The 24981-nt window shown below is 44.7% G+C and overlaps 2 protein-coding genes across 3 annotated transcripts; both read right to left on the bottom strand.

Moving 5' to 3' along the window:
• Positions 1-578: 578 nt before the first annotated feature.
• Positions 579-3829, bottom strand: camlg (calcium modulating ligand). The gene is made up of 4 exons (XM_079737853.1): positions 3578-3829; positions 2899-3362; positions 2381-2446; positions 579-2139 (listed from the first exon to the last, which is right to left on the bottom strand). Exons 1-4 carry the CDS (start codon positions 3732-3734, stop codon positions 1948-1950), a joined length of 879 nt encoding a protein of 292 aa, XP_079593979.1. The 5' UTR covers positions 3735-3829; the 3' UTR covers positions 579-1947.
• Positions 3830-5199: 1370 nt separating this feature from the next.
• sec24a (SEC24 homolog A, COPII coat complex component) lies at positions 5200-24506 on the bottom strand. 2 transcript variants are annotated; one of them, XM_079737823.1, is made up of 23 exons: positions 24173-24506; positions 21720-22391; positions 20494-20643; positions 18361-18423; positions 17751-17917; positions 16861-17048; positions 15877-15988; positions 15235-15361; positions 14417-14526; positions 14114-14226; positions 13751-13869; positions 13452-13507; positions 13054-13260; positions 11547-11670; positions 10990-11148; positions 10398-10571; positions 9338-9448; positions 8168-8343; positions 7220-7357; positions 6790-6894; positions 6410-6502; positions 5970-6073; positions 5200-5684 (listed from the first exon to the last, which is right to left on the bottom strand). In XM_079737823.1, exons 1-23 carry the CDS (start codon positions 24225-24227, stop codon positions 5570-5572), a joined length of 3438 nt encoding a protein of 1145 aa, XP_079593949.1. In that variant the 5' UTR covers positions 24228-24506; the 3' UTR covers positions 5200-5569. The 2 variants fall into 2 exon arrangements, with proteins under 2 accessions (XP_079593949.1, XP_079593950.1); XM_079737824.1 differs by having other exon boundaries at positions 15886-15988.
• Between the last annotated feature and the right edge of the window lie 475 nt (positions 24507-24981).

Genomic DNA, 24981 nt, shown 5'->3' with positions numbered 1-24981 from the left:
GATCCATGCCACGCCGCATTTAGGCAGTAATTCACGCAAAAGGGGCCAAAATCAAGTACCGAGTACGTATGCATGATTATACTTTTCAGAAAGCCAACATTTCTGTATTTAAAATCCTTTTTTTTATTTATTGATTTCATGTTATATTCTTATTTTAAATTTAAATTTGGGGTTTGAATAAACTGTAATGGTTTTCTGCACAACTGGCAGGTCGGCAGACTTCCCCATCATTGCGAATTTTACTGAACCACACTGATGGACCATTTAAAAGCTCAGGAACCCTCTGCAGGTGTTTTGGATTAATAAGCTGATTAGATAGGAGAATTTGAATTTTGGGTTTTCATAAACTGTAAGCCATAATCATCAAAATTATAACAAATAAAGGCTTAAAATATCTCACCTGGCATGTAATGAGTCTATACAATATAATAGTTTCACCTTTTAAGTTGAATTACTGAAATAAACAAACTTTTGCACGACATTCAAATTTTTGTGTTTTACCTGTAATGTTCTCTTTGAAGCGTCTGGTCTCCAACCTTAATTGCCTAACATGGTAAAACAAACGACATGAGAGCTGATGGTCGCCAGCCACATCTTTATTTGGTTGCCTTCATTTAAATTGTATTAAAGCAAACTGTACGATAGTTCTTAAAACGATTACGGTTGTTCACAATTATACACATTATCAAAAACAGTCAGAAGTAATTGACTGGAATATCCCACAAATATATGAGCCAGGCTGGTTTAGAGCAACAAACTACATTAACTTTTTTTTACCAGATAGATGAGCGTACCTAATCCGCCTCACAATGAATATGATATATACTCAACGGCCGCACACAGAAAAGCAAAACACACATACATTCAACCAAAACATTGAACATTCCAGTATGCTACATGGATATATGTATGGTCATTAATTGTATATGTAAGCATTCATCAGTTAAATAAATACATCCCACACACGACCCTTTGTCGTGAAGATTAACCTACTGCCATGATAGCATTTTGGAGAGGTTTGTCTGAACTAATCCCACACAGGAATGTTTTTGGACGAAGCAGTAGGACTACCTAGCCAGAACTGTTACTTTGGGGTTAGTCATGGAAGATTATATTTAGTATCCAAACATAGGTAAGAACAGTCAAAGCAATAACCAATGCCAGACAGTATAGCATAGATATCTTCTTTGGAAAAGAAGTCCCATCAGTCTCTTGATGAATAAAATGTGATCGCTTTGTTCCTTGTTGTTCTTAAAGTTCAGATTCAGACCCACTGCTGAGTCAGCAGTGGTGACCAAGGTGGCCAGAACCCTTGGCCAAGTGACCCATTTATGAAACAAGAAAGTAGTTACAGAACAATAAAATAAATAAATTAAATACAGTTGTTAAAGGCGACTTTTCCTTGTTGGTAGTTAATTAAAAATTAACCTAATTAAAAGGTGCTGTAGGTCAGATGTAAGAGCCATTATTTTACTGTAATTTAAGAAATTCCAAACCAATATATATATTACACACAACTTCAACCTTTTGTTGGACCTTGAAATAGGAAACAAATTATTCCTCATGGTGGTATGGCAAGTATAAAGATTGCAGTGTTTCGAGCAAAATCCAAATCTACCAAGACTGTTTTGAAGAGCAAAGTTGTGTGAAGAAGTATTGCATGTGTCTAGTCAATGCTAAGACCAAATGTGTTTTGTGAATGCATCCAGTTTTATCTATGAAACAAACATCCCACTGGAGCTTCAAAGTAACATTCATGAAGCAGTACCTCACTTTCCAGTTTATTTACATCTTAACTAGTTGGCTTGGCTTGTGCCAACACACAGGATGCTGCCACTCCACCCTGATTATAACACTACCCAGGCGCAAATTAGCATGTTCCAATATAAATCAGGAAAGGGGAGGGGAAATAGACAGGAGGCTGGAACTAAGCTTGCCCCCCGCCAATCACGGAGTCTCTGAGCCAAAGATGAGGAGAATCTCGTGAGACAAGACGAAAGTGAAGAAGTAGAGGCAGAGGTCGGCGAAGACGTCGCCCATCCTCCTGTAGGTGTCCATGGAGCGGTTGATGACCTCCGCCGGGATCCCTGACAGAAGCAGGGCGGCCGTCAGCACCGTGGACTGGGGCTTCCGTTCCACCTGTGGGAAAGGTTATAGATCAGGTAGGTCAGACTCAATAAGCTAGGCGTACAATTTAGTCAAACCAATGGTCCAGTGTTCCTCAAAGGGGCTCCAAGCTGCTGAGTGTTGTCAGGTTTTTTTGTCGTACGGAAATACCAAGATTCTTGCAAATAGATATTTGACAAGCAATCATATACATAACTTGAAGTATGTACAAAAACAACACAAAAGGAGTGAAGTTTATAAGATGGCAACTCACCTTTGGAAAGTATTTGTATAAGCCCATGTAGGCAAGTTCCAGGGTAAGAAAGGGAGCGAAAATTGACTAGAAAGTAGTAAGAAAAAGAAAGTGATTAGTAAAATTAACAATGTAGCAGTCAATGCTTGCACCCATCTAACCAACAAGTATTATAAAATGACCAAAACACAGACTACATAATACTTTATCATTGTACTTGTTTTAAAAGGGTAGGGGTAGGCATTTTGGGCAGAATGCAGCGATTGTAAGGGCTTATTACTTCCGTAATCTTATTGTTTTGGCAGAACATTTGATTTATTGAGTGCCGTCTGGATGTAAAGAGACTTTCAGAACAGATTACTAAAAATGCTTCTAAAATAAATGGTCTACAATAACTTTAATGGGTATTGTGCTAATGTAATTGTTGAACGAGTATTTAATTATATTCTGTTTACAGATTGTAATAGAATAAATGTATTACTGATGAGAACAGCCCATGGGACCATGTGCAGAAGACACTCGCAGTGGCCCAGACTCACCAGGTACTGGCAGACAGAGACCCTAACAAACACAGCCAGGAGCAAGCTGCCGATCAGCCTGAACATCCTAAAGACATCGAACTCCTCCGGCTCCGAATCCCCTTCCTCGGCCGCTTTCTCACTGGCCACTGCCAGCTGTCCACGCAGCTTCATGGCATCATCAAACCGAGACAGGTACGTCTGTAGACCTCTTCGTGGGGAGCCACTTGGATCATCTGAAGGCCTCTCTCCCCTGGGTCTCTGTCGAACCCCTGCTGCTACTCCTCTCAAATCCTCAAGGCTCCCTCCCACGGGATCCCCCAGGTCTGGCAGCGGTGAGCCTCTCCTCTCTGGGGTGGAACTACGGGAGTGGGCGGATTCCTGGAGGAAGGGAGAAGGCCTTGGGGAGGAGTTGGCCGGCCACGGATCTGTCCGGTCTAGATCCAGGTGAAACCTGGGCTCTGCTGGACGTCGGGGGGTGCCAGCTGCGTAGACCACAGGATGGGAACATCAGGTATGGCAGGAGTACAAATAAATACATATATTCTCACGCGGGGGACAAAACCGAGAGCCCATCAGCAGCTCCAATGATTTAAACGTCAGTATGACAGTTCTTGACGATGAAAGCGAAACACAAATATTGCTTTTATATTATAATAGCAATACCCAAATATACGTTGGAGTATCAATCATGACATACCGCTCTCTGGTTCAATTTTAGTGTAACCAACGATCCGGTTCATTCTGTCCTCAGAATTCATGAGCAGTTTCCTCCTGCGGATCTCAGCTCTCCTTTGGGCTGCAGATAAAGTCTTCTCTTCGGTGCTTGTTTGTCCGTTATCTTCGGTCGACTCCATCGTTGAATGAATCGAAGGATGTCCTCCACACAGTGCTTAGAAAACAACAATTGGCAATGCAGGCTACGATCAACAGCAGACGGACCCTATCCTTCGTCGGCTGAGCCAGGGCGCACAATGATGACGCCACCTCGATGCGCGCCACCGAGGATTTTCGATACACGCGCATGAAGAAAGTGCGGTGTCAGACACAGGAGCATTAATGAATAAATGAATTGTAAATTTCACTAAAAAGGAATTATTTAATCATACAAATGTTAAATATTTACTGGTTTAATCGTAACACATCAATGCCATCTGTCAACTAATATGTTTTTATTATAAAATAGGTTCTGATTAGGAAATGCTTTGTAAATTCCTAGAGGAATGAAATTATTCTGAGGTTGAATAACTCATTGCAGTCCGATACAACCTTTAACACAAAATAAATCTACAACCCCACGTTGTAAAAATGTCTAGATTTAAGTATTTAATCCTGAAAAAGCATTTGCATTCATATTCCTTATGAAATGTAGTCATTGATGTTCAACAAAAAATGTGTATGCAGAAAACATTTTTGCATCTGTTTTTACCAACAAGACAAACTACATTTAAAAAGTCCCAAATGTTTTATTTCCTTAGTATCATTTCACCTTGTTCATATTAAAATCACCAGCAATGTATTACTTTTATATAGTCTTTAATATACAAGTATCAATAAGTATGATTAAAAGATAACAATGGCTTTGTTATGTCTGTGTTAAAGAATTTCCCATATCCTATTATATTAAAATATTTCTTATATACGGACTGTATTCAAACAGAGGCTTGATAATAAAATGTGACTTCCCATACAAGGCAATTACAGAATTTAATCACATTGGGAGTCTCATAAATTAAACAAAAACAAGACATCATCCGAGGCGATCTGAATCTCTAGAGAGAAAGAATGCATGTGTTTGAGACAGAAAAGGACAGATCTAAACCAAGTGCTGGGAGACAACTTTCCATTGCTTAAACAATCAAGGCAGCGAAGACGGCTGTTTACATCTGTACGTACTTGGTGTCTTCCCCCTCCTCTTCCAAACCTAACAAAGATTCCTTGAACACACGATTATAATGAGGAAATAAAAAGAACACTTGCCCTCCTTATAGGTAGAACCAGGGTGTACCACTCACAGACAAACAAGCACACTTGTGTCATAACAGTCTTTGAACGCCCAAATACTCTTTTATCATCCTCCTCCTCCTCCTCCTCCTCTTCTTCTTCCACCTAGCTGCATTAGTTTGTATTAAGGAAAGACAACTGTGCTTCTGGAACAAAGTTACATCACACACCAACTGCCTTTAGAACAACGCCGGTACACAAGATTGTTCTTAGAGCATGAACACTGATTCACTTGACCATTTACAACCGGAGCAGTCATCATCATAATTATTATTTTTGATTTTAATTCTTGCCCCCACCCCACCCACCCCTTCTCCACAATACGTTATTCCAATGAGTGCGATGCGTTATGATCCACGTTATTCATCTCTCTGTAGGTGCTCAATCCATTAAACGTTATTTGGTTTCTTTGAATGAATGCTCGTGTTGGGTCAGGTTGTTGAGTCACGTAGGAACCGTTGTCGTTGCTGTTGCTGAGCATTTTCATGGATCGGAGGAAAAGAAAGATGTGACAGACTACAACTGGAGGTGGCGCAGGAGCTTACCCTGGAAACGAGAGCAGCCCTTGCACTGCCAACGCACACACATACCACACACACGCACGCACGCTCATGACACTCACACCACACATACGCAAGCACACACACACAAATTCTCCGTCTCTTCCTGCGGCTCCGGCGAGAGTCTATTACTTGGAGATCTGCTGTTGGATGTGCAGCAGGAACTCGTAGTAGGACAGAGCCGACTCGGTCCGGTCCTCGATCATGTTTTGCATGAAGTCCCCCTTCTGCGGGCTGTCGTCCCTGAAGCCAGAGCAAACACAACCACAACTCAACAGACCCGCAGAAGGAAGTAAACTTATAATAACATCTCCTGTTGTATGGCGTTGCTCTGCATTCCCCTTTGAATGATTCATTTTTTTAAAACAAAATTAACATTTTAACGTATCCTACTTTCAGACACCCTTTCAACACACTTCTTCACATGCTGCTCTTCATTATTAGTGCACTACAGTTACGATCCACTTAGCACAGGAGTATTTCGAGGCGAACCGGCCGGCCGCCATGCTGATGGTCAACAGAACCTACCTGATGATATGGAGGCTCGGGTAGAAGGGCCTCTGCTCCCTGAGCCAGCCGATGAAGGCCCTGGTTCTCTGTGACTCTGCCGTGTCCAGCTCGGGCAGCTGGTACTGGCAGGGGGAAAACAGAAGGAGAGGTGGGATGTGGGGGGGAGTGGTAGTGTTATTTAGTGGTGACTTTACAGAGGGCTTTCGAATATGAATGAGTTAGTGTACCCTGAGGGAGGCTTTCTGCTGTGCTAGTATTGGTAGTAGCATATCTACTGAACCCACTCTCCTCCTTATACACGGTAATCAGAAAAAGCCCAACCACAAATCACTAACCATTAAAACAGAAACTCTACAGAAAAAAAAACTGCTACATAAGAGGAGTGTCATAAGAAGGGCTTGTAAATGATGTTGTTTACATTAGTCATATAAGATTACTCAAGCAGGAAGACTTCGTACCATGTTCTGAGGCAAGGCAGCATAGTCTGGGACGCCCAGGACCTGAGTGAGGAAGGAGGGGTTGCAGCTCCTTCCTACCCATAGATGCATCACCTATAGGGAGAGGGAATGGTCCGAAAGTCAAAACATTTACAGTAGAAACGTTTCATACAATGGATTGGAGAACGTCTTGGGCTATCGGTTGACAGTAGAGGACATGGACCTGTAGTCTGGGGGGAATCAGAATAAATCATGTGTACATCTCAACCAAATTGATGAGAAATGAACTTAGAAGTTTTATAGACGTTTGGTGTACATCTGCATTGACGGAGGCACCCCATGTTAACCTGAATAAAGAACCACATCAGTGTCTGGAGGCTAGGGAGCGGGCCTCTACTCACCGATCCAGCGTCCATAAGGAAGGCCCCTTCCCGACACAGCTTCTCCACAGAGAGCTGCAGCTCCCGGGGCTGTGGGATGGTGCGCTCGCTGATGTTCAGAGCACCCTGGCCGCAATAAAGAGGGGGCGAGAGACAGGGGAGGCAGAGAGAGAGGAAATGGAGGAGGTTCGGTGAGATGGCCGTGACATTAAGATAACAAGGTGCATTGGATTCCGTCTGAAGGAAATCAAGACCCTGGCCCTGAGGAAATCTACATATTTTTGAAAACACAGTATTTTACCCTCACTATAAAAACAGCAAATGGTTTTGTTCAAACACCTTCTGAAATTCTGGTGGTCGTGTTGCCATGAAAATAATTGTTTTATGTTTGAGAACGAATGCTGTGGCTTCCTGGCAGGCCAGGGATCCTTTGTGCAGATGGAGGGCTCACCTGGTCTGTCAGGTCATCCACGCGGTAGAGGGTGGGATGGATCATCAACATGGCGTACACCAGGGGCTGGAACTTGAGCTGACACATGGAGAACACCCGGTCATCCAGCCTGGTGCTGGTGCCTGTCCTGAAGGCTTTCTGGAACACAAACACACACACACACACACACACAGACGTAAGGCCTCGTGAAATGACGTTTGTATTAAATAAATTCATGACGGGGAAACCAATGAATAGATTTGCTGACTCTGTGTTTGCATTTGTCAAATAAAAAGTAACACAGTGCCACTCTTCTAAATCCACCACCCTTCTGCTGCGTTCACATGGATTCAGGCAGCAAACATCCCCTTCTGGACGAAGGAAACAACACTAGATGGTCTGACGGAACGCCACGACGCATCACGATTAGTTGCTATGGTGATGTAGCATTGTTTACAATATGTTAAATACAATTATTTGGGGTCCATTATTTTAGCAATTCAAATTCCTTGCAGGGTACGGCAAAATGCTTAATGTAATATAATGTTGCCAGAATTTTCTGTCGGCCTCTCCTTTCTCTATTGTCCTGCACTCGTCTATTAAAATGATATCCAATTTGAAGTCTACCGCCCGTCTGAATCCATGAGAAAGGAACATTAAGTCAAAACTTTTAAACCCATTTTCAACTTTGGTCCTCTCCCCTGCAAGCCATTCCTGGAAGGAGAGATCACCCCCCCCCCCCCACCTCCCATCTAGTTTTCTTGTAATTTCCTCCCCTATTATCAGGGCTTATATGGTGCTGGGGTGGACATCAATTATGAAGTCCTTCTTCAACCTCTATTGGGGAATGAAGTGCCACGCATCCGAGAAGGCATGCTTCTGGATGTCCCTTCAAATCAAGAGCGTAGCTGTCAGTCTCTTCCTGGGTGCGGGGCTACCGGGGGGTGAGAGGCAGTCCAGGGCAGCTACCTGTTTGAGCAGTGCGAGGACGTAGAGGGGGAAGAGGCGCAGGCAGGCGGGGGCCAGCAGGCCGGGCTGCTGGATGGTCAACGCGGCGTGGCGGTACGACGCCAGCGAGTCGATGGCCGCGTTGGTCATGGCGTCCCGAGCGTCGCCCAGACTCGCCGACACCGAGCGGTCCACAGCTGGAGCACGGAGAGATAGTAAGGAGAGAGAGAGAGTTAGTAAGGAGAGAGAGAGAGAACACACACAGAGAGAGAGAGAGAGAGAGAGAGAGAGAGAGAGAGAGAGAGAGAGAGAGAGAGAGAGAGAGAGAGAGAGAGAGAGAGAGAGAGAGAGAGAGAGAGAGAGTAAGGAGAGAGCACAGAGAAAGAGAGTGTGAGTGAGTGAGAGAGAACAGAGAGACAGTAAGGAGAGAGAGTATGTTGAGACAGTAAGGAGAAGCACAGAGAGACATTAAGCAGAGAGAGCACAAGAGAATGGAGAGAGAGTATGGAGACAGTAAGGAGAGAGAGAGCACAGAGAGAGAGATTAATAAGAGGGAGAGAGAGTGCGGAGAGGACGAGAGAGTATGGAGGGGGAAAAGGAGTATAGAGAGAGAGATGAAGCGAAAGTATAGAGAAAGGATATTGTCTTATTGACCCTTAATAACAGAGAGAAAAACAGGCAATCTATTTTCATCAAGGTTAATTTATCCCTCAAGAGGTTCCCAGGCATTGGATTGGCCTGTGGGGGACGGTTACTAGGCGACCTGAGCCAATCGCTGCCGACTATTAAGGGTAATGAAGGTCTTGGGAGTACTATGAAAAAAACTTCAGTCATTACAGCATTAAGCCCAAGAACATAATAGAAAGCCGGATCAACAGAGGATTGATCAACAGTTTGAATAGGCACTGGGGACATGGTTCTATGAAGGAAGGGATTTAACCCCGTAAAGCGCTGTGAGCACAACCCTTATGGATACTCTTCTCCTTCAGGTCAATAGGAGCCTCATGGAGAGAAAGGGGGATTTCCAACTGGGCTTCTGCCACTGAGACACCACCAGCTATTTCCCCAAGCTTAAGTCACTCTTAACATTACGTCAGCATTAAGGGTCAGATTAAGGACTGGAGGCTAATACTATAATCCATAGAGTCACTGGTCTATCCGTCCAGCCCCTTCATGCGGTGTGCTACGTACCCATGCTAGCCAGCAACCCGGTGACAGCTTGAACGTCCGCTCCAGCGAAGACATCGGTCAGGGAGTTGACCACGGGGAGACAAAGGGTGTGGACGCGGATCCTGCGCTCTCCTGGGGACAAGGGAAGGGCCGTCAGATACAAGTCGTCTTTTGTCTTTCCTAAAATACATTCTTTCTTTAAGATTTAGGAGCTATCATTTCTGTGTAATTGGTTAGAGATGCCTAAGCCATCTGTCAGCTATTAGGGAGTGAAATGCTCTGTGGGGACATCTGTTCTGAGTTGACAGTATTAGGCAATTTTAATTTTAGACCGCACAGGGCCTGTTTGTGACCAACTAGGGCAACACCTCCCTGATTGGTTCAGGGAATCCATCTGCCTGTCAATCACATGTGTTTGAACGCAACACTTGGTGGAGATAGATAAGGATAGAGGGAGGAAGTGGGCAGAGAGGGAAGAAGTGGGCAGAGAGGGAGGAAGTGAGCAGAGAGGGAGGAAGTGAGCAGAAAGGGAGGAAGTGGGCAGAGAGGGAGGAAGTGGGCAGAGAGGGAGGAAGTGGGAAGAGAGGGAGGAAGGGGGCAGAGAAGGAAGGAGGGGGAGCAGTGAGGGTGGGAAGGAGGAGAGAGGGAGGGGGCATTTTTGGGGAACTTTAATTAAAGAATCGTGCGCTTTCTGATCTCTATACAACTCTCAAATCTTGCCTACGGCAGTTTTAACAGAAATGGATATGATATTGATCTCAATGAATTTACCTTACCAAGAAATGGTTGTAATATAATTTAGAATGTGATATATGCAATATAACAGTGAGATGGCAAAGTTCCCACGGATATATTGAGACACAGTATTCCTGTTGTGACCTTTAACAGGAAATCACATGAAAACAACAAAAACAAAATAAAAAAATCTACAACAAATAGTAGGTTTTTTTTTAATTTCTTAAATCAAATTGATGATCAACTTCAGTAAACACAAACCATCAAAGGTAGCGCCCCCATATGTGTAAACATACATAATCTGAACATAGTGCAGTTCAACGATTGTCTTCTTTTGATCCCTCACCTTTGCTGGAGGTGTAAAGCAGCGCGGCCTGGAAGGACACCACCTGCATGTCCACCAGGTTCTCCTCGATGGACATCTGCACCGCGAAGCCCGCGTCCGGGTTCACGTTGGGCAGGGACAGCAGGTCCGTGGAACGCACAAAGAAGTTCCCATGGAAGGTGTGAATGGACAGACCTGGGAGAGAGAGGAGGGAAGAGGGGACTTTACTTATTCATGGCAAATAAAGACAATATATCCCAAAAGAGACTTATCCGAAGGGCAAAAACACAAGACTGCAACGCAACACGTCTAGGGTCTCCACAATTATGAAGGACGCAAAGTGTGAGGGCTGGAGATATGCAGCTTTTGGTGACCTGCAAATCTGTAGTACACTAAAACAGTATTGGAATGCTCGAATTCTTCGCAAACCTATCCACCCATTAATGGTAAACACGCATTGATGCGCAATCCGGTCTTAAAGGTAAACACGCACAGATGCGTGATCCGGTCTGAATGGGTTAAAAGACAATAATGAGCCAAGTGACTGAGAGCACAACTCTGCTGATGAAGACTAGGGGCAGGGTTTTGGTGGTGAAGAGGACCCCAGGCTGACCTTTGGTGCAGCGTATCCTCATCACAGCCTCGAAGCCGATCTTGCGGGTGAGGTACCGCTTAAGGTCCTTCTCGAAGCGCTCCACCTGGGCGGGGTTATGCTGGTGGTGATAGGAGGGGTAGTAGTACACGCTTCCTGCAGAGTACCTGGATATGCATCCTGTTGGGAGGAGGGGGCGCACGGGAGTTAGATCATGATATCTGCTCAGATAATAACTTCATGTATTTGTATGGGCTGTTTTGCCTTTATGGACACAGTGAGCCAAGAGATGGGAAAGATAGGAAAGTGGGCTGAAGAAGACATGACGTGTAGCATAGGACCGCGATGGGAACTAAAAGTCAGGTTGCCAACGGGCGTAGGGCGTCCATGGTGAACACACTTCATACACAAGGACGTTTCTGGGGTGTATTGGTGCAGAATAACAAGACAACACACTGTAGCTGCACAGGATATACAGAACGGAAAATTAAGATACAAAAAAAAGAGACGTTATACAATACGAATCAATATGTTAACCCAAAAGATACAATATCTGTGAGTGTATGCATGAGGCTCACCTAGCGATGCCAGGTCGCAATACTGAGCACTGAGGAGGAACAGGTCCACGGCCACCTGCTGGCCCGAGCAGTCCAGAGCCAGCTTCTTGTAGAAGTCTGTGGCGGGGGCTAAGTGCTGAATATCCTGTTCATACCGAGGACAACACACAGCACAACTTTCTTTAAACCGTTTTAAAAGGTTAAAAGGGGGTCTATAGGAACATGCATAATGTCCTTGCATGCGTGCGTTAAACTTCAATCAGTGCATTTTGCATTTCAAAGCTTCTCTGTCCAGTGAGAGACCAAATAATTAGCAGTCAAGGGAAAAAAGGTTGACTTCTTTTGAAATGCTGCGAATCCCGTTAAATATGCAAGGTCTAGGAACTGTGAAATTTTAAGAAAACTACAGCACAACCACATTTCAGATAATGAGCACATGACTCCCCATGCTCTATATTGGTTGACGAGATGAACTCAACGACGCTGTCTCTAGAGGTTCCTATCCCTCGTCGGTCTCGATTGAATGCCGTGCACACCTACGAGGTTGTCAACATCTGTCATACAACCGCTCCTGCCTGTGTAGAACATCTCTCTTTGCATCATAATCCCTCAACACCACCAGATCATCATACGATTTGAAGAGAATTCCTTGCATACACAAGGCCTCAACTCCATGCTTGATGGGACATGCGCTACCAATGAATAGGATAGAGCTGGCTCTAGGATGGCTGTTGTAGGCCTACAGCCATCTTCTGTAATACAGTAATGTCTGTATGCCTCTAACAGCCAATCAGCACGACAACAAGGGCTCTGAGCCAATGCGAGCTTGCCATGTAAGAGGTAATGAGGTGGAAAATATTCAGGGTTTTTTCAGAGCATGTTGCGGATCTACATATGCCTTTAGGCACAAATTGACTTATTCATTCAGAAAGGTTACATATTATACCTCTAAAGGAGAGAATGCTAATAAAAAATGATCTAGTTTCTCTAGTGAAATAAATAACATACTAATATAGTTTAATACACGGCAGACTTTGCTTTTAAGGCCACAAAGTTTAGTGATGAGCTCTGGATTCAAACGCCAGCAGCAGAGACAGCATTTCAATCTCCGGAGGAGAGCCACAGAATCATCACATGATGTACGCCCTATGTATCAGCTCTAGTTCTAGCTCTGATTTTACTTATAGAACTAGTTCAAAGAGAACTAATTACCTTGGACATCAGTGCATTTATTGCAGAATATTTACCCTTTCACTGAAAAGTACATCCTTCTCCATTATTGTAACATTTTGTGCATAAATAATTTGTTTTTACAATTCAAATCATCACTTAGATGAAAAATTACTTTATTGTATTTACTACTTAGTAGCTCCACTGTCGAGGAGAGCTTGGAACACTTGAATTTCAGTGACTGCATGTTTGTTTTCCATTTGACTTTGGAAGAACGTGGTACTTCCCTCCCTCTGCCGTGAGCTGATGGGGTTCAGTGCTAGTGACGGAGGGCAGTGCCCCGCTCCCGCCCCCGTACCTTGGCAGAGGCTCGCTGGTTGGGGTCTTCCCTGGACTTGAGCGCCCCGACGCCCATGCTTGGTAGCTGGGTCTGGAAGACGGACACGCGGCCGCCGGTGGGCGACAGCAGCTTGAAGGCCGCCTGCAGCGCGGGGCCCAGGGCCGACTGGGTCTCCATGGTCTTCTCAAATATGTGGGGCAGACTCTTGAGCAGGTCGTGCACCAGCTGGGAACACAAGGGGGTAGTATGGTGCAGTGGATGCGTTTCAATGATGAGGGAAGGTTTCCTAATGGATGTCGACGTTGACGTGGCTGCCAACACATCCACTCACAGTCACAATAACCCAATAACCCAGCCCCCGCCACTAACCCAATAACAGTCCACTTAACAGTCCACATATCAATGATGTTTCTTACCTCTTTGCATTCATTGAGGTTCACTAGAAGGCTGTCTGGCGTTGGTAAAAATATATCTATTGGAAAGAGAAGGGTTATGTGTTCATTTAAGATGCTTAAATAACAATTATGAATGAACTGTAATAATATTTAATTAACTTTAGGCAAAAATTAAAAAAAAACTGCTATATCCGCTATACAGCTTAAGTCGAATACCCACGTCATTTAGAATAATCGAATATTCAAATAACCGTGCCCATCCCTACTTTTGGCACGGCAATAAATTGCCTTTGCTTTGTTAGCCTTAGCCTCGGCCTCACCTTCGATGTCCGACACGATGAGCATCTGTGGCTGGGACAGCCCCTCCTGGAGGTTGTAGAAGTGGATGGTGCTGTCAAAGGTGATGAAGCCCACCTTAGTGCGCGTGTCGCCGGGGAGCCTGTGGCACACAACATGTGGCCAGTGAACACAAGGGACACGAAACACAGAGCGAAGCCCTCTCAGCTGGGGGGCTGGGAACACTTAGAGCTTCAACAAATAACCAAAGGGTAGGGGGTTCTGCTTCTGATTTGAACACATGTCATCCCTCACTGTGCTTCAGGTCACCCCTTCTGGTGTTGTTGATTCAATGTGCTTTGCGTTTCCTTTTAAAGGGCGCCACAGCGCATTGGGGCGGTACGTACGCGCTGATGTTGTCCAGCAGCGATTGGCAGACCACATTGAGGTAGCCCGTCTCCACTGCGTTGTGGGACACATCCAGGACGAAGAGGTAAACGGCAGGCTGGGGGGGCCGCAGCTGGGGAAGCAAATGCAAATTGATAACCAAAAGCTAAACAACACAGTCCGAATCTTGGACTTCAGGTTTAAAGTCCCTTTTTATACATCAGAGACACAGAATAATCTTTTAGACTCCAAGGTGGGACTTCACCAGTACTAAAATATAGCATTGATGATGATGTAATACAATAAGAAGCAGTTGGTGGTACCATGTATTCAGAGGGCGCTATGAACTCGATGGTGGCATTCTGGACCTCGGGTCGTTTCTGAGGCTCGCCGTAGGACCTGCTGATGGGGTTGTACATGAACTCCTCCGGCACTGACGACCAGACCAGAGGGAAAGGGAGAGACAGAGCGACATAGAGGGTTAGCATGCACTGCTCTCCATTCACAGAGCTACCACACTACCCATTCTGAAACCGGGCCCTAGACTGATGCCATCATGACACTCATGGCTGATCATGTCCTTCAAGTACCAAGTCGAGTCAAAAGACGACCGCAGCTGTTTCCTTTTGGTAACTACACACACAGAAAAAAAGCTACACACAACAATTTAACATTGGATTAGCTAACAAATTATGTGAAACGTCAAAATAATCTATTGTAACAGGCAGTTCCAAATATAATTCAAGATTTATTAATCTGCAAAACAACAATTATTTTTTTTATTAAACAACGATTTAGATATTCTGGAAATTGGCTTAAAATTATAAAGACAAAAAACTATAAAGTCAAAAGCTGACAGCCCTGTTTGGACAGACTCAAAACAAATAAATGTATCCACCTCCTAAAGAGAGTTCAGTCAGACAAAAGTCAGAGGCACAGTGCATTCACCCTCGGTGTATTTAACACTGTTAAAACAATATTATTCTAGTTCTACAAATACAAGGCTTAATTCCCAATCAGTATGCTTTGGCTTTCAGTTTGAAACAAGGTAAAGGGGACTGTCGAGTAGAAGAGCTTTCCACTCTTCCTGGCCGTTTGGTCCGTCATTATGAGCCCCTCCCTCCCAGCCAGCCCTCCTCACCGTCATTGACCCGGAAGCAGAGGTTACACTTCCATCTCCTCTGGTCCAGGAAGGACACGAAGGGGTTGATGTAGGTCCTGCAGGAGCGGCAGCGCACAATGGTGCTGGACGTCACCACGGGGAGTTGCTTTAAGGGAGGGACGGACAACGTTATAAATCAACCCCTGGGTTTGCATTGATTTATCCAACAGGGACAATGGACAGTGGTTGACTGTCCCAGAGTTAGCTAGATAGAAGCAAGACGGCAAAATGGCACAGTGAGACATCTTCCCACAAGCCATCAAAAACACTGGTGCTAATAATGAAAAGGGTTAGGCAACATTAGTACATTTCTATTTAATCCTGCTGGAAAAAATATTTAAATTCTACGTATATCCATTTTACCAGTTAGGGGAAGAGATTGAGTGACCATGCAATGTCTGAAGAATCCCTTCTTAAAGCACCTGACAGCCTGACATTAGACATTGATCATTTCTTAAATCTTGGTTTATAATAACTCTGTGTTCATATGAAACAACGGTCCCAGAAGTCTCCTACATTAAATGAAGCCAGATAGATGGGTTTTTATTCAAGCCACCATCGACTGAGACCCTGTGGATAGGGTTAGGTTACAGGCCATCCGGATTAGAAAGAACCAGAGACCAGAGTTACCGAGAGGTCTTTGAACGGGTGGAGGAGCAGACCCAGGGGCAGCTTGGCTTTGTTCAACAGGCTCTGCGTCTGAGGGATGCTGGACAAAGTGCATCGGAAAACTCTGTGGAACGGAGGGAAGGAAGGAGAGGGAGACGGGGAGGAAGGAGAGGGAGGAAGGAGAGGGAGACGGGGAGGAAAGAGAGGGAGAAGTCGTAAACTCTTTGGTTTGCTTTCATTTCAGATATCTGCAATTATATGTACTCTAATTGGCATGTCGCAAGGCTTTCCTAACCACATCGCAACTAAGAACATAATACAGTATGTGTAGTAGTTTATAAATGAATCGTAAGGGGGTAAATTACGATTTTAAACGACTAATAGATTCCATATTTAACAATAAAGAATGAAGTCATGAATAAAACATGTGCTCTCACTGAAGCTCAATACCATAAGGCCCCGTCCACACGGAGCTGAAAACGATCCGGTTTCGTTTTATGCGGTTGAGGAATATCTCCGTAAAGATGGAGTCATTGCGAAACCGCATCGAGCTGTAGAAACGCTGTAGTAAATATTCAAGGCGCTGGTTCTCCACAGAAAAAAGTGGAGCGCATCAAGCCTGCGCGCATACATTCAAATTAAATTTATCCAGGGGCTTTATTTAAAGCTACAAAAAGAATACAAATAAAATAATAAATAAAGAATCCAACGCAACTCTGACGTCCCCCAGCTGGTGGGGGGCTAATGACGTCATCATTTGCGTTTCAGGCGTCCACACGAATCCTAACACGAAACCGAATAGGTCCGGATAGACTTGAAACCACCGGCGAGGGTGGTTTCAGAAATTTGGCTCTGTCTGGACGGTCTGCCATAACGCACAAGACTCATGCGGTTTCACCAAAAGAATCGGCTTTGTGTGGACGGGAGAACTAAGAGGTGAAGTTGGGGTGCTGGGATGTAATCGGCAGGGGTACGCAGGACGGCAGGGGGTCTTACTCTGGATTACAGTTGACCTTCTGCAGGTCCTGGGGCAGGGGGGGCGTGGGGGCGGGGATGGGTCCGGCGGGAAGCAGGTTCCTCTCCTGCAGCAGGTTGACCACCCTCAGGGACTCGGGCGTGTTGCCCTGCAGGCTCAGAGAGGCCAGGGAGGAGCTCATCTGGGCCATGCCGGGCCCCCCTGGTGGCTGCAACACACACACACACACACACACACACACACACACACACACACACACACACACACACACACACACACACACACACACACACACACACACACACACACACACACACACACGGGTTAGCGAGCTACAGCAAGTGTGGAACGGATATAAAAGAGTCACACCTGCGTGAAATGTTGGAGCTGGCGTGAACCTCAAATGAGGCCATCTCGGGCCTTGATTTATAGGCCCCAGATGGGGGGGCCTATAAATCATTTTTTCATAGTACCATCACATTTGATGCAACGCTTCTCAATGCTGGTGAATATACGGAGGGGCGTTTTTCTTTTGATTCTTGCTCTACTCTTTCTGCCCTCTCCCTTTGCAACTCTCCAATCTAAGCTCCGCCAGCTTTACACAGCAGTGGATGGGTGAACCTCACCACACCGTTATGTAAAAGATCAAAGACGGAAATAAAGAGCATTGGTTCAGTGAGCATTGGTTTCAGTGAGGAAGTCCTCAGACAGACCATAACTCATAAGTCTACAGTAGTAAGTACTATGACCATGCAGTCTGCACTGATGAAACCCGTACACTTTTGTGAAACCTTAAAACCATTTAAAAAGCAGCAAATCAGAGACCTACAAGGCTCATCTTGGACTGTAAAGAAAAGCCTTTGGGTCATTGAGACATAACAACCACACCCTGACAGAACGCTCCGGTCACCTGCTGGTAGAGCTGGGGCTGCGGGGGGTATTGCGACGGGGCCGTCTGCATGGGAGGGCGCATGGGGGCCGCAGCGCCCTGGGACGTGGGCGTGTTGTTGTACCCTGGAGGGAGGGACGGGTAGTGGCCCAGGGGTCTGCCGGGGGGGCCGGACTGAGGAGCACCGGCTGGAACAGGGAGAGAGAAGAGGGAGCATCATCTACACGTTTGCATTTTGTGTCATAATACTCCTTTAGCCATTTGCTAAAAAAAACAGCGCTCAGAACCAAACCATGAAGAAAATATGACCAGTTAATCTGGCCTTTTGCTTATGCTTTTCATCAATAATAAAAAATAATGTAAAAAATGATAGATATTTACTGTTATTTCATAAGATGTATTGCCATATGCATGTCTTTAAGTGTACAGACATGTAACGTTAGTAGGGCAACATTAATCGGAAGAATTGGAGATATGTGTTCTGCCATTAGTTCATGTAACCCGACACAATCCGATATTTGAATACAGACAAACAAATAACTAACATGGAAGACGGAACAACAATGCTTGTTTCTTTTGGCAGTATACTTCCAAACAAAGCCTTGTATCACTGTCTGGCGGCAACACTTACCCATTTTGTTCTCCAAATGATTAAAGGCGTATGGAGCCTGGTGGCCATTGCCAGCTGCAGGGCCTGCAACAACGACACAACAACACAGTGAAATAACCAGCTCTGACACAACATCGCTACCACAGCAGCTAGCCACAACACACCAGAGGGGATGTCAGCAACAAGGGAGACTGAGATATATATTCGGAACAAACATCAGATGACGTAGGAAATGAATGACACCACATTCTGACACTGAGGATGACTGGGATGGGTTTGTCTTTAGAGCGGTTTCTTGGATGTGCGTCTTGTAATCACATGGTACATGACTGGCCAATCCTGGTTCCAAAGCAAAGGCTCCAAACCCCTTTTAGGTTTCGAGTTGTACACTAGAGTTATCCAATATAGATCATTCGTTCATCCTTTCAAATCAATGTTTGAACGACTAGCTGGTAGGCGAGCTATGCTCAAAGCTTGTTGACCTTGCAGCTAGTGAACGGATCAGGTTTTTTAAGATGAAAATGATCGCGGATAAAGGATTATTATTGTCCAGATTATTCACATATTCCATTATAATTGACCCTTTATTATTATATTATGGAAGATAGTCAAAATTATTTAATAATAATGGGATAAATAGTTTTGTATTTATTATTATAATTAAGCTTTTCATATCAATTTCATTTGCATTCTAGGAACAAAAATAGCACATTAAGAGATCAATTAACCGTTGTAATTAGTAATAACAAAGATTATTACTATCGGTATCCCTGAGTATTTAAATTGACTCCCAGGTGTTAAAACAATGTTAGCATTAAAACAATGTGTTTAAATAAAGGTGATACAATATTTTTAGGTAATAACACAGATATGTGACCCATTTTTGCATTGGTTTGGTGTTGAAACCTCCAAAAATTTAGGAGTACATAATTACGCTACTAACAGCCTGAGGTGGTCAATAGTCAATAATTATCCACCGAACAACAATACTGTGGCTTGCTTTCCAACCATTACTAATTAAGCCTAAGAATAGCAATAGTTGAGCGCTGCCTGCAGCCCTCAACTAATCACCAGCATGCAATGGAAGTGATGGATATATCCTGCATATTCAAGAACTAAGAAATTATAATGGAGCTTCATTCAGGCAACACACTGACTCTCTGTGAAATCCGTGCCTATGAAAGGAGCTCGGTCCAAGGCTTCACTCTCTCGTTGAATTATGTATTTTATCACTGGGATATTCAGAAGACATGTTAACTAGCCTTCTACCCACAGTCCCCTAATAGGCATAGAGGTTAAAAAGAAATCCCTAAAAAGAATTAAAACTTTAGAATACCCCCCTACAAACAAATATCCGGATGATCGAATATTCGGGCCCTGCCCTACCTGAATGATATGGTAATTCATTGTGTGGCATGCCCTAAAAACAGCCAACACAAGTGGGGACTGTACAGATGGAGATGTAGAGATCTGCCTCAATACCCATGTCACTTGAATTAATCTGTGGGGCTATGCCCATGAACCACAACAAAGACGACAAACAAATGTACCTTTGGAAAGAGGAATACAGAATGATAATGAAAATATGCATTCCGAGGCACATGGAAGGGTAGCATGCAAAGGGGAGGGTTCGACTACACCAGGACCACTACGAATGCTAGTGAGTGACGGACTGAGGCGGACTACACCAGACCTGGACACTCAATGTCCCCCTGCTCGCTGGGGGGCTCAGTGCTTGCTGCACTCCCCTCGCACTGAGCTGGCATGGAAAGGAAGGAGAGGAGGCAGGAGTCAGAACCAGAGACGGGAGGCAGGGCAGGCCACACACTGACCCCATTGCATGGTGGGTGAGGTTGAGGCCATGCGGCAGAGTGCCGGTAGAAATGCATGTGTGCAGTCTGCACTCACACTTTCCCAATAAAAAGGGTATAATAAAGTTTCAATTTGTGCGACGTGAAAAAATGTCAGTTTTAGCATTACATAATTCAGAGCAATTATGACGAATACAATTACATACATACATTGTTTTTGGTACAACTACAACAATCAATTAAGACCTCAACATTGGATCACTTTCCTGTAATCAATACAGATTGAAAACGTTGACAAATTATAACACAGATATATTAAAACGTGAAAGGGGTACAAACTTACCCTCGGCCTTGGGGGGTGGAGGGGTAGCATTGCCCACAGGTGGGGGTCCCATAGGAGGCATGGCGTGTCCAGTGGGCAGGGCCCCGTAGGGAGCACTGGCTGGTTGATATGGCTGGGGGGCCATGGGGGGGGGAGTTGAGGAAGCATTTCCTGGTAATGAACAAATATATATATTCAATTCCTTCCTTGTACAGTGCCCCCCCCCCCCCCCCCCCCACACACACACACACACACACACACACACACACACACACACACACACACACACACACACACACACACACACACACACACACACACACACACACACGACTGGTTTGCGGTTTGATTCGGGTGAAAGAAGGGCTAGGCCATAAAAGCTGGATCTGAACACATAAAGCATTTTGTTCAAAATAATGGTAAGACGGCAATTTAGATCAGCTGGTTTAACAGGGTTGTTTTGTATCGTGGTGACATCGTAATTAGGAGGCCATGTTGAAACATGAATCTGAACCTGAGATTCTGTGTACTGGTGTCAGCAGCAGGCGGTGTTGACACCTCTTGGTATGAGAGGAGTGGCCCTTCCTTCTTTAAAGACTACACAAGCAATGGCAGGAGCTGCTTATCTCTGCTGAGGGCAAAACGCCCTTTAAAGAAGGAAGCATTGGAGCTTGTAAAACACTTTGTCAAATTCAAAATTAAATCACACTATCGTGGAGGAGTTCAATTTGAACATTTATTTGATTCACAACTTTCCCAGTATGCTAATTGGTTGTCGCCTCCGAAGAAAAAAACAAAACAAGGCCAAATATTTGTGCATTGGGTCATTCTAAGCAGTTCTTCCGTGGTTGGTAGAGTGTAAGAGAGAGTGGGAGAGTGTAAGGCCCGCTCAGCCACTCTGGAGGCACAAAGGTCAATGTCCAGGGCCAACAGGACAGCAATGAGCCTGCTGGATCTCAATCGGCAGCATGACGTGGCAAGTAGACTGTCGCACCAAAAGCAGATGACCTTGAATGTGTAGTACTACAACTGATATTGCCACAACGCTCAGTTAAAACATACATGCATGTGTGTATATATAAATAATACAACATGCTGCTAGCAAGGTGGCACGTAAGTAGCTAGCGCTGATTAGCTGCTTTCACGTTACCAGAAAGAGTATTCAAAGTTGCCTGCGTGCACATAGAGGATTAATCATAAGCAGCATTACCCCCCCCACCACCCACCCACCCCTGGCTTTACATTACCTGGCTGAGTGTATCCGTGGAGGGGGACAGGGCCCGGTCTGGAGCCAGGCGCAGTGCTGTGCGGGACGGGAGCTAGTGGTGTAGGTGCATACCCCGCCGATGGGGAGGGCGACGGCTGGGGAGCGGGTAGTGTAGCCGCTGGGTTCATCGGCCCAACGTGGTTACCCACCAGGCCGGACGGGGGTGCCCTCATGGCTCCGTGTGCTGCGGCCGGGGGGGCAGCAGCGCCGTACTGCCAGGCAGGGGACGGTGACTGCTGCTGCGGCTGGTTTGGGTAGTAATTGTGCGACATGGCAGCAGGGGGTGGAGGAGTAGCCTGCGCGGGGGGCATCCTGGGGGCGGGGCTGCTGGACTGCGGGGGGGTGAGCGGTGGTGGCGGACCTCCCATTGGGGGTCTGGTCAACGGGGGCTGGCCTGGCAGAGGATGGTATGAACTGACGGGTGCAGCCGGCTGGTAGGGACCCGCTTGGGGGCCAGGCTGGTAGGCCCCAGCAGGGGGGCCGGGCTGGTAAGGACCTGCAGGGGGCCCGGGCTGGTAAGGACCTGCTGGGGGGCCTGGCTGGTAAGGACCAGAATTGTAGAGTCCAGGGGCCACTGGGCCCTTGGTCGGCATTGGACTGTATGCCGCTTGGGAACCGATGTTGAAGCCCATTCCTGGGTTCTGGGAAGGACCTTTAAAATAGAAGGGAAACAATAGAGGCTGGTTAGAAGAACTAGCATCATCTACTTTACCTGAAGTCGACTAGACACGTCAACAACTCTCAATTTAACTAATAGATGGAACATTTTCCCAACTGTGGGCAGACAGACAAATGATTTCTCCAAGAAAAGAAAATAAGAGTAACGGAATAGTTTAACATTCTTTTAAGTGCCATTACCTATGTAAAAAAACGGATATGCAGGAATAATCTAGACGTTATTGCTTTCCAGGGAAGGAACATGGCTAGGAAAACCTCTTCATGGTCTAGTTGTCCAGAACTAAACAGTACTCAACTACAGTGCTGCTACATGGGATGCATTGAATGTTTTCTGTATGTTTTGTATGAAAAGCAAAGAAGCAATATCGTCACATGCCAATAAAATATAAAGATCTGCTGCAGCTTGACTTATGTGAGAAAGCTATGTTGTTGGGTGCTGTATGAGGGTTTTGATATCGGACCCGAGATTTCAACTAGATGTCCACATGAGCTGGTTCCTGATTTCAACTTGCATGTATTTTGCATGGAAAAGAGGTAGAAATAAGGTATTAGAGTGGGAGAAAAAAATTGGGCCTTATGATTTCCTTATTCCAAGTAATTTAAAGGGAAGCATGAAGTTATATAATAAAACAATTAATACTTACAGGTTATTATCATTTCAATAATAACCACCTAGTATTGGTGGTGGATGTTATATGTTAGCTTCTTGAATAAGACTAGAGACGCCTGTTTCAGCTAAACCTCAAGTTGTTGGTTTTGAGAGTTAGTTTCTACTCTGACGTGTTTGATTTAAATTGATCAGAGTACAAAGGACAGCAATAACGTAGCTGTTTAATAGACTTATATGTGGGGGAGAGATAAGAACGATATAAGTGATGTGAGTAGCTAATTGCGAGATGATTAGTCAACAGAGAGTTAACAGAGGTTAAATTACAAATAGTCTCAAACTGCTAACTGTTATAGAAATGCCAATACAAATTCCTGCCGGCATTGCTTGAAAACACCCAAAAAGCAATGATTTAGACATTGACCCTAAAGTCATTCGTGATTATCACTTTAAATTATATATAGAACCAAATAGGGATGTGCCAGGAGCTCCGAGATGAACAAGGTTATGGTTGAGTAACAATAACGTTATTTGGCATACAACACATCTGGATCTTCCCCAATGTGCCACATATACAGTGAAAAGTTAAATTTAATCCCGCCCAGGGAGTTATATTCCAATTATATCCGTAAGAAATTAGTGGAACTCTCGGCATAATTATTAAATAATTTGATGTTTTCATCTTAGGGAAGTGTCATTAATCAAATAAGGGCTATTTTCTCAATCGCATGATCTTTATTAAACGAAATAACGTACATAAACAAATTAGTATGGGTGTATGTATCGATTGCTTCCTAAGAAAATTCACAATGGAGTTAAACTTTGCTAGTTTGAGTGTCGCTGATAGTTCTAATAAAGTAGATAAGCCCCACCATCACTAACAACAACCACAAACTAGGTAACGTTACCACTGATTCAATATTTTCTGACATCGGGTAGTTAAAAATCAACATTATCCCAACATGTCCCGTACTGCTAACTTCAGTAAAATAAGCTTACAGACCACAAGAAAAAACATTAAATTAGGAAGTCACTTCAAGTTTGACACACTTCATACTAATGTTAGCGGAGTTAGCTTGCCCCCATAAGCGACCCGACTAGCTAACAGAGGGGCAGATGTGTTACATATGTTCACCATCACCACTTACCGTTTGCATAGGTCTGCCCTGTCCCGTTACGAGAGTTGAACCCCGTACTTGACATCTCGAAATAGACACCGGGATCACAATTAGAGAATCTTAATGCGAACGACTAGCGTTAGCTTGCGCCTCCGGCTAACAGTGTAGCCGAATTAACGCAAACCGGGTGACAGCAGGACGTCTAATTAAAGTGGCGGCTTTGTTGACGTCCTGTGATAACTTACTAAATAAACTCCCTGACTAGTTAGACATCACAGGGTGACGAGGAGAGCCATTGCCCGTTAGAGTATAAACGTAGGCCTTGGATAGATAATCGTGTAAAACACTTCTCTCCTTCCACAGGAAGTCGGGATGGTCTGGCAGGATCAACGTATTCCCCGGGCATGCGCAGTACTTACACGTGGCACTTCCTCTGGTGTCTCTGTGTTTTCAGTGTACTGGAAACCAAAAAACAGAACCACAGTCACAAGTGTTCTCGTTCAAATGTGAAGACCCGTTTGTTGTTATTGAATTCAGCTGACATTTCAATGCTGAAGTATGAACCCTTAGTTGAACCAAGCCCCAAGGTGATGAACACGGCTGGTTATAGAAGAAAAAGGTACAGGTGTGACTGTGAAGCCACTTTACGTCTGGCTGTATAGCTAATATCATCACCTCTTATGTAACAAAAGTGATAGATGTATTAAAACGTGACGCAGTTAACACTGATTCAAGCGCATCAAATTTCAATTCTGTGTTTTATATATTTTTAAGGAGATTATTCTCATATTTAATATATATATTTCTGTTCAACTTGTTGTGTTCCTACCGGAGAGGTA

Source organism: Pollachius pollachius (assembly GCF_949987615.1).
Source record: "Pollachius pollachius genome assembly, chromosome: 6".
Taxonomy (NCBI): domain Eukaryota; kingdom Metazoa; phylum Chordata; class Actinopteri; order Gadiformes; family Gadidae; genus Pollachius; species Pollachius pollachius.
The sequence above is the reverse complement of the archived record's forward strand: the minus strand, read 5'-3'. Positions and strand labels throughout refer to the sequence as shown.

What these genes read in the sequence shown, in the direction of transcription:
- camlg (XM_079737853.1), bottom strand. Translation starts at nt 3,734, where the DNA reads ATGGAGTCGACCGAAGATAACGGACAAACAAGCACCGAAGAGAAGACT. An exon ending in TAAAATTGAACCAGAGAGCG is followed by an intron (nt 3,363 to 3,577) that starts GTATGTCATGAT and finishes TGGTCTACGCAG; the next exon opens with CTGGCACCCCCCGACGTCCA. An exon ending in TCTCTGTCTGCCAGTACCTG is followed by an intron (nt 2,447 to 2,898) that starts GTGAGTCTGGGC and finishes ACTACTTTCTAG; the next exon opens with TCAATTTTCGCTCCCTTTCT.
- sec24a (XM_079737823.1), bottom strand. Translation starts at nt 24,227, where the DNA reads ATGTCAAGTACGGGGTTCAACTCTCGTAACGGGACAGGGCAGACCTAT. An exon ending in CATCGTGTCGGACATCGAAG is followed by an intron (nt 13,508 to 13,750) that starts GTGAGGCCGAGG and finishes TCTTTCCAATAG; the next exon opens with ATATATTTTTACCAACGCCA. An exon ending in TCCTTATGGACGCTGGATCG is followed by an intron (nt 6,503 to 6,789) that starts GTGAGTAGAGGC and finishes CTCTCCCTATAG; the next exon opens with GTGATGCATCTATGGGTAGG.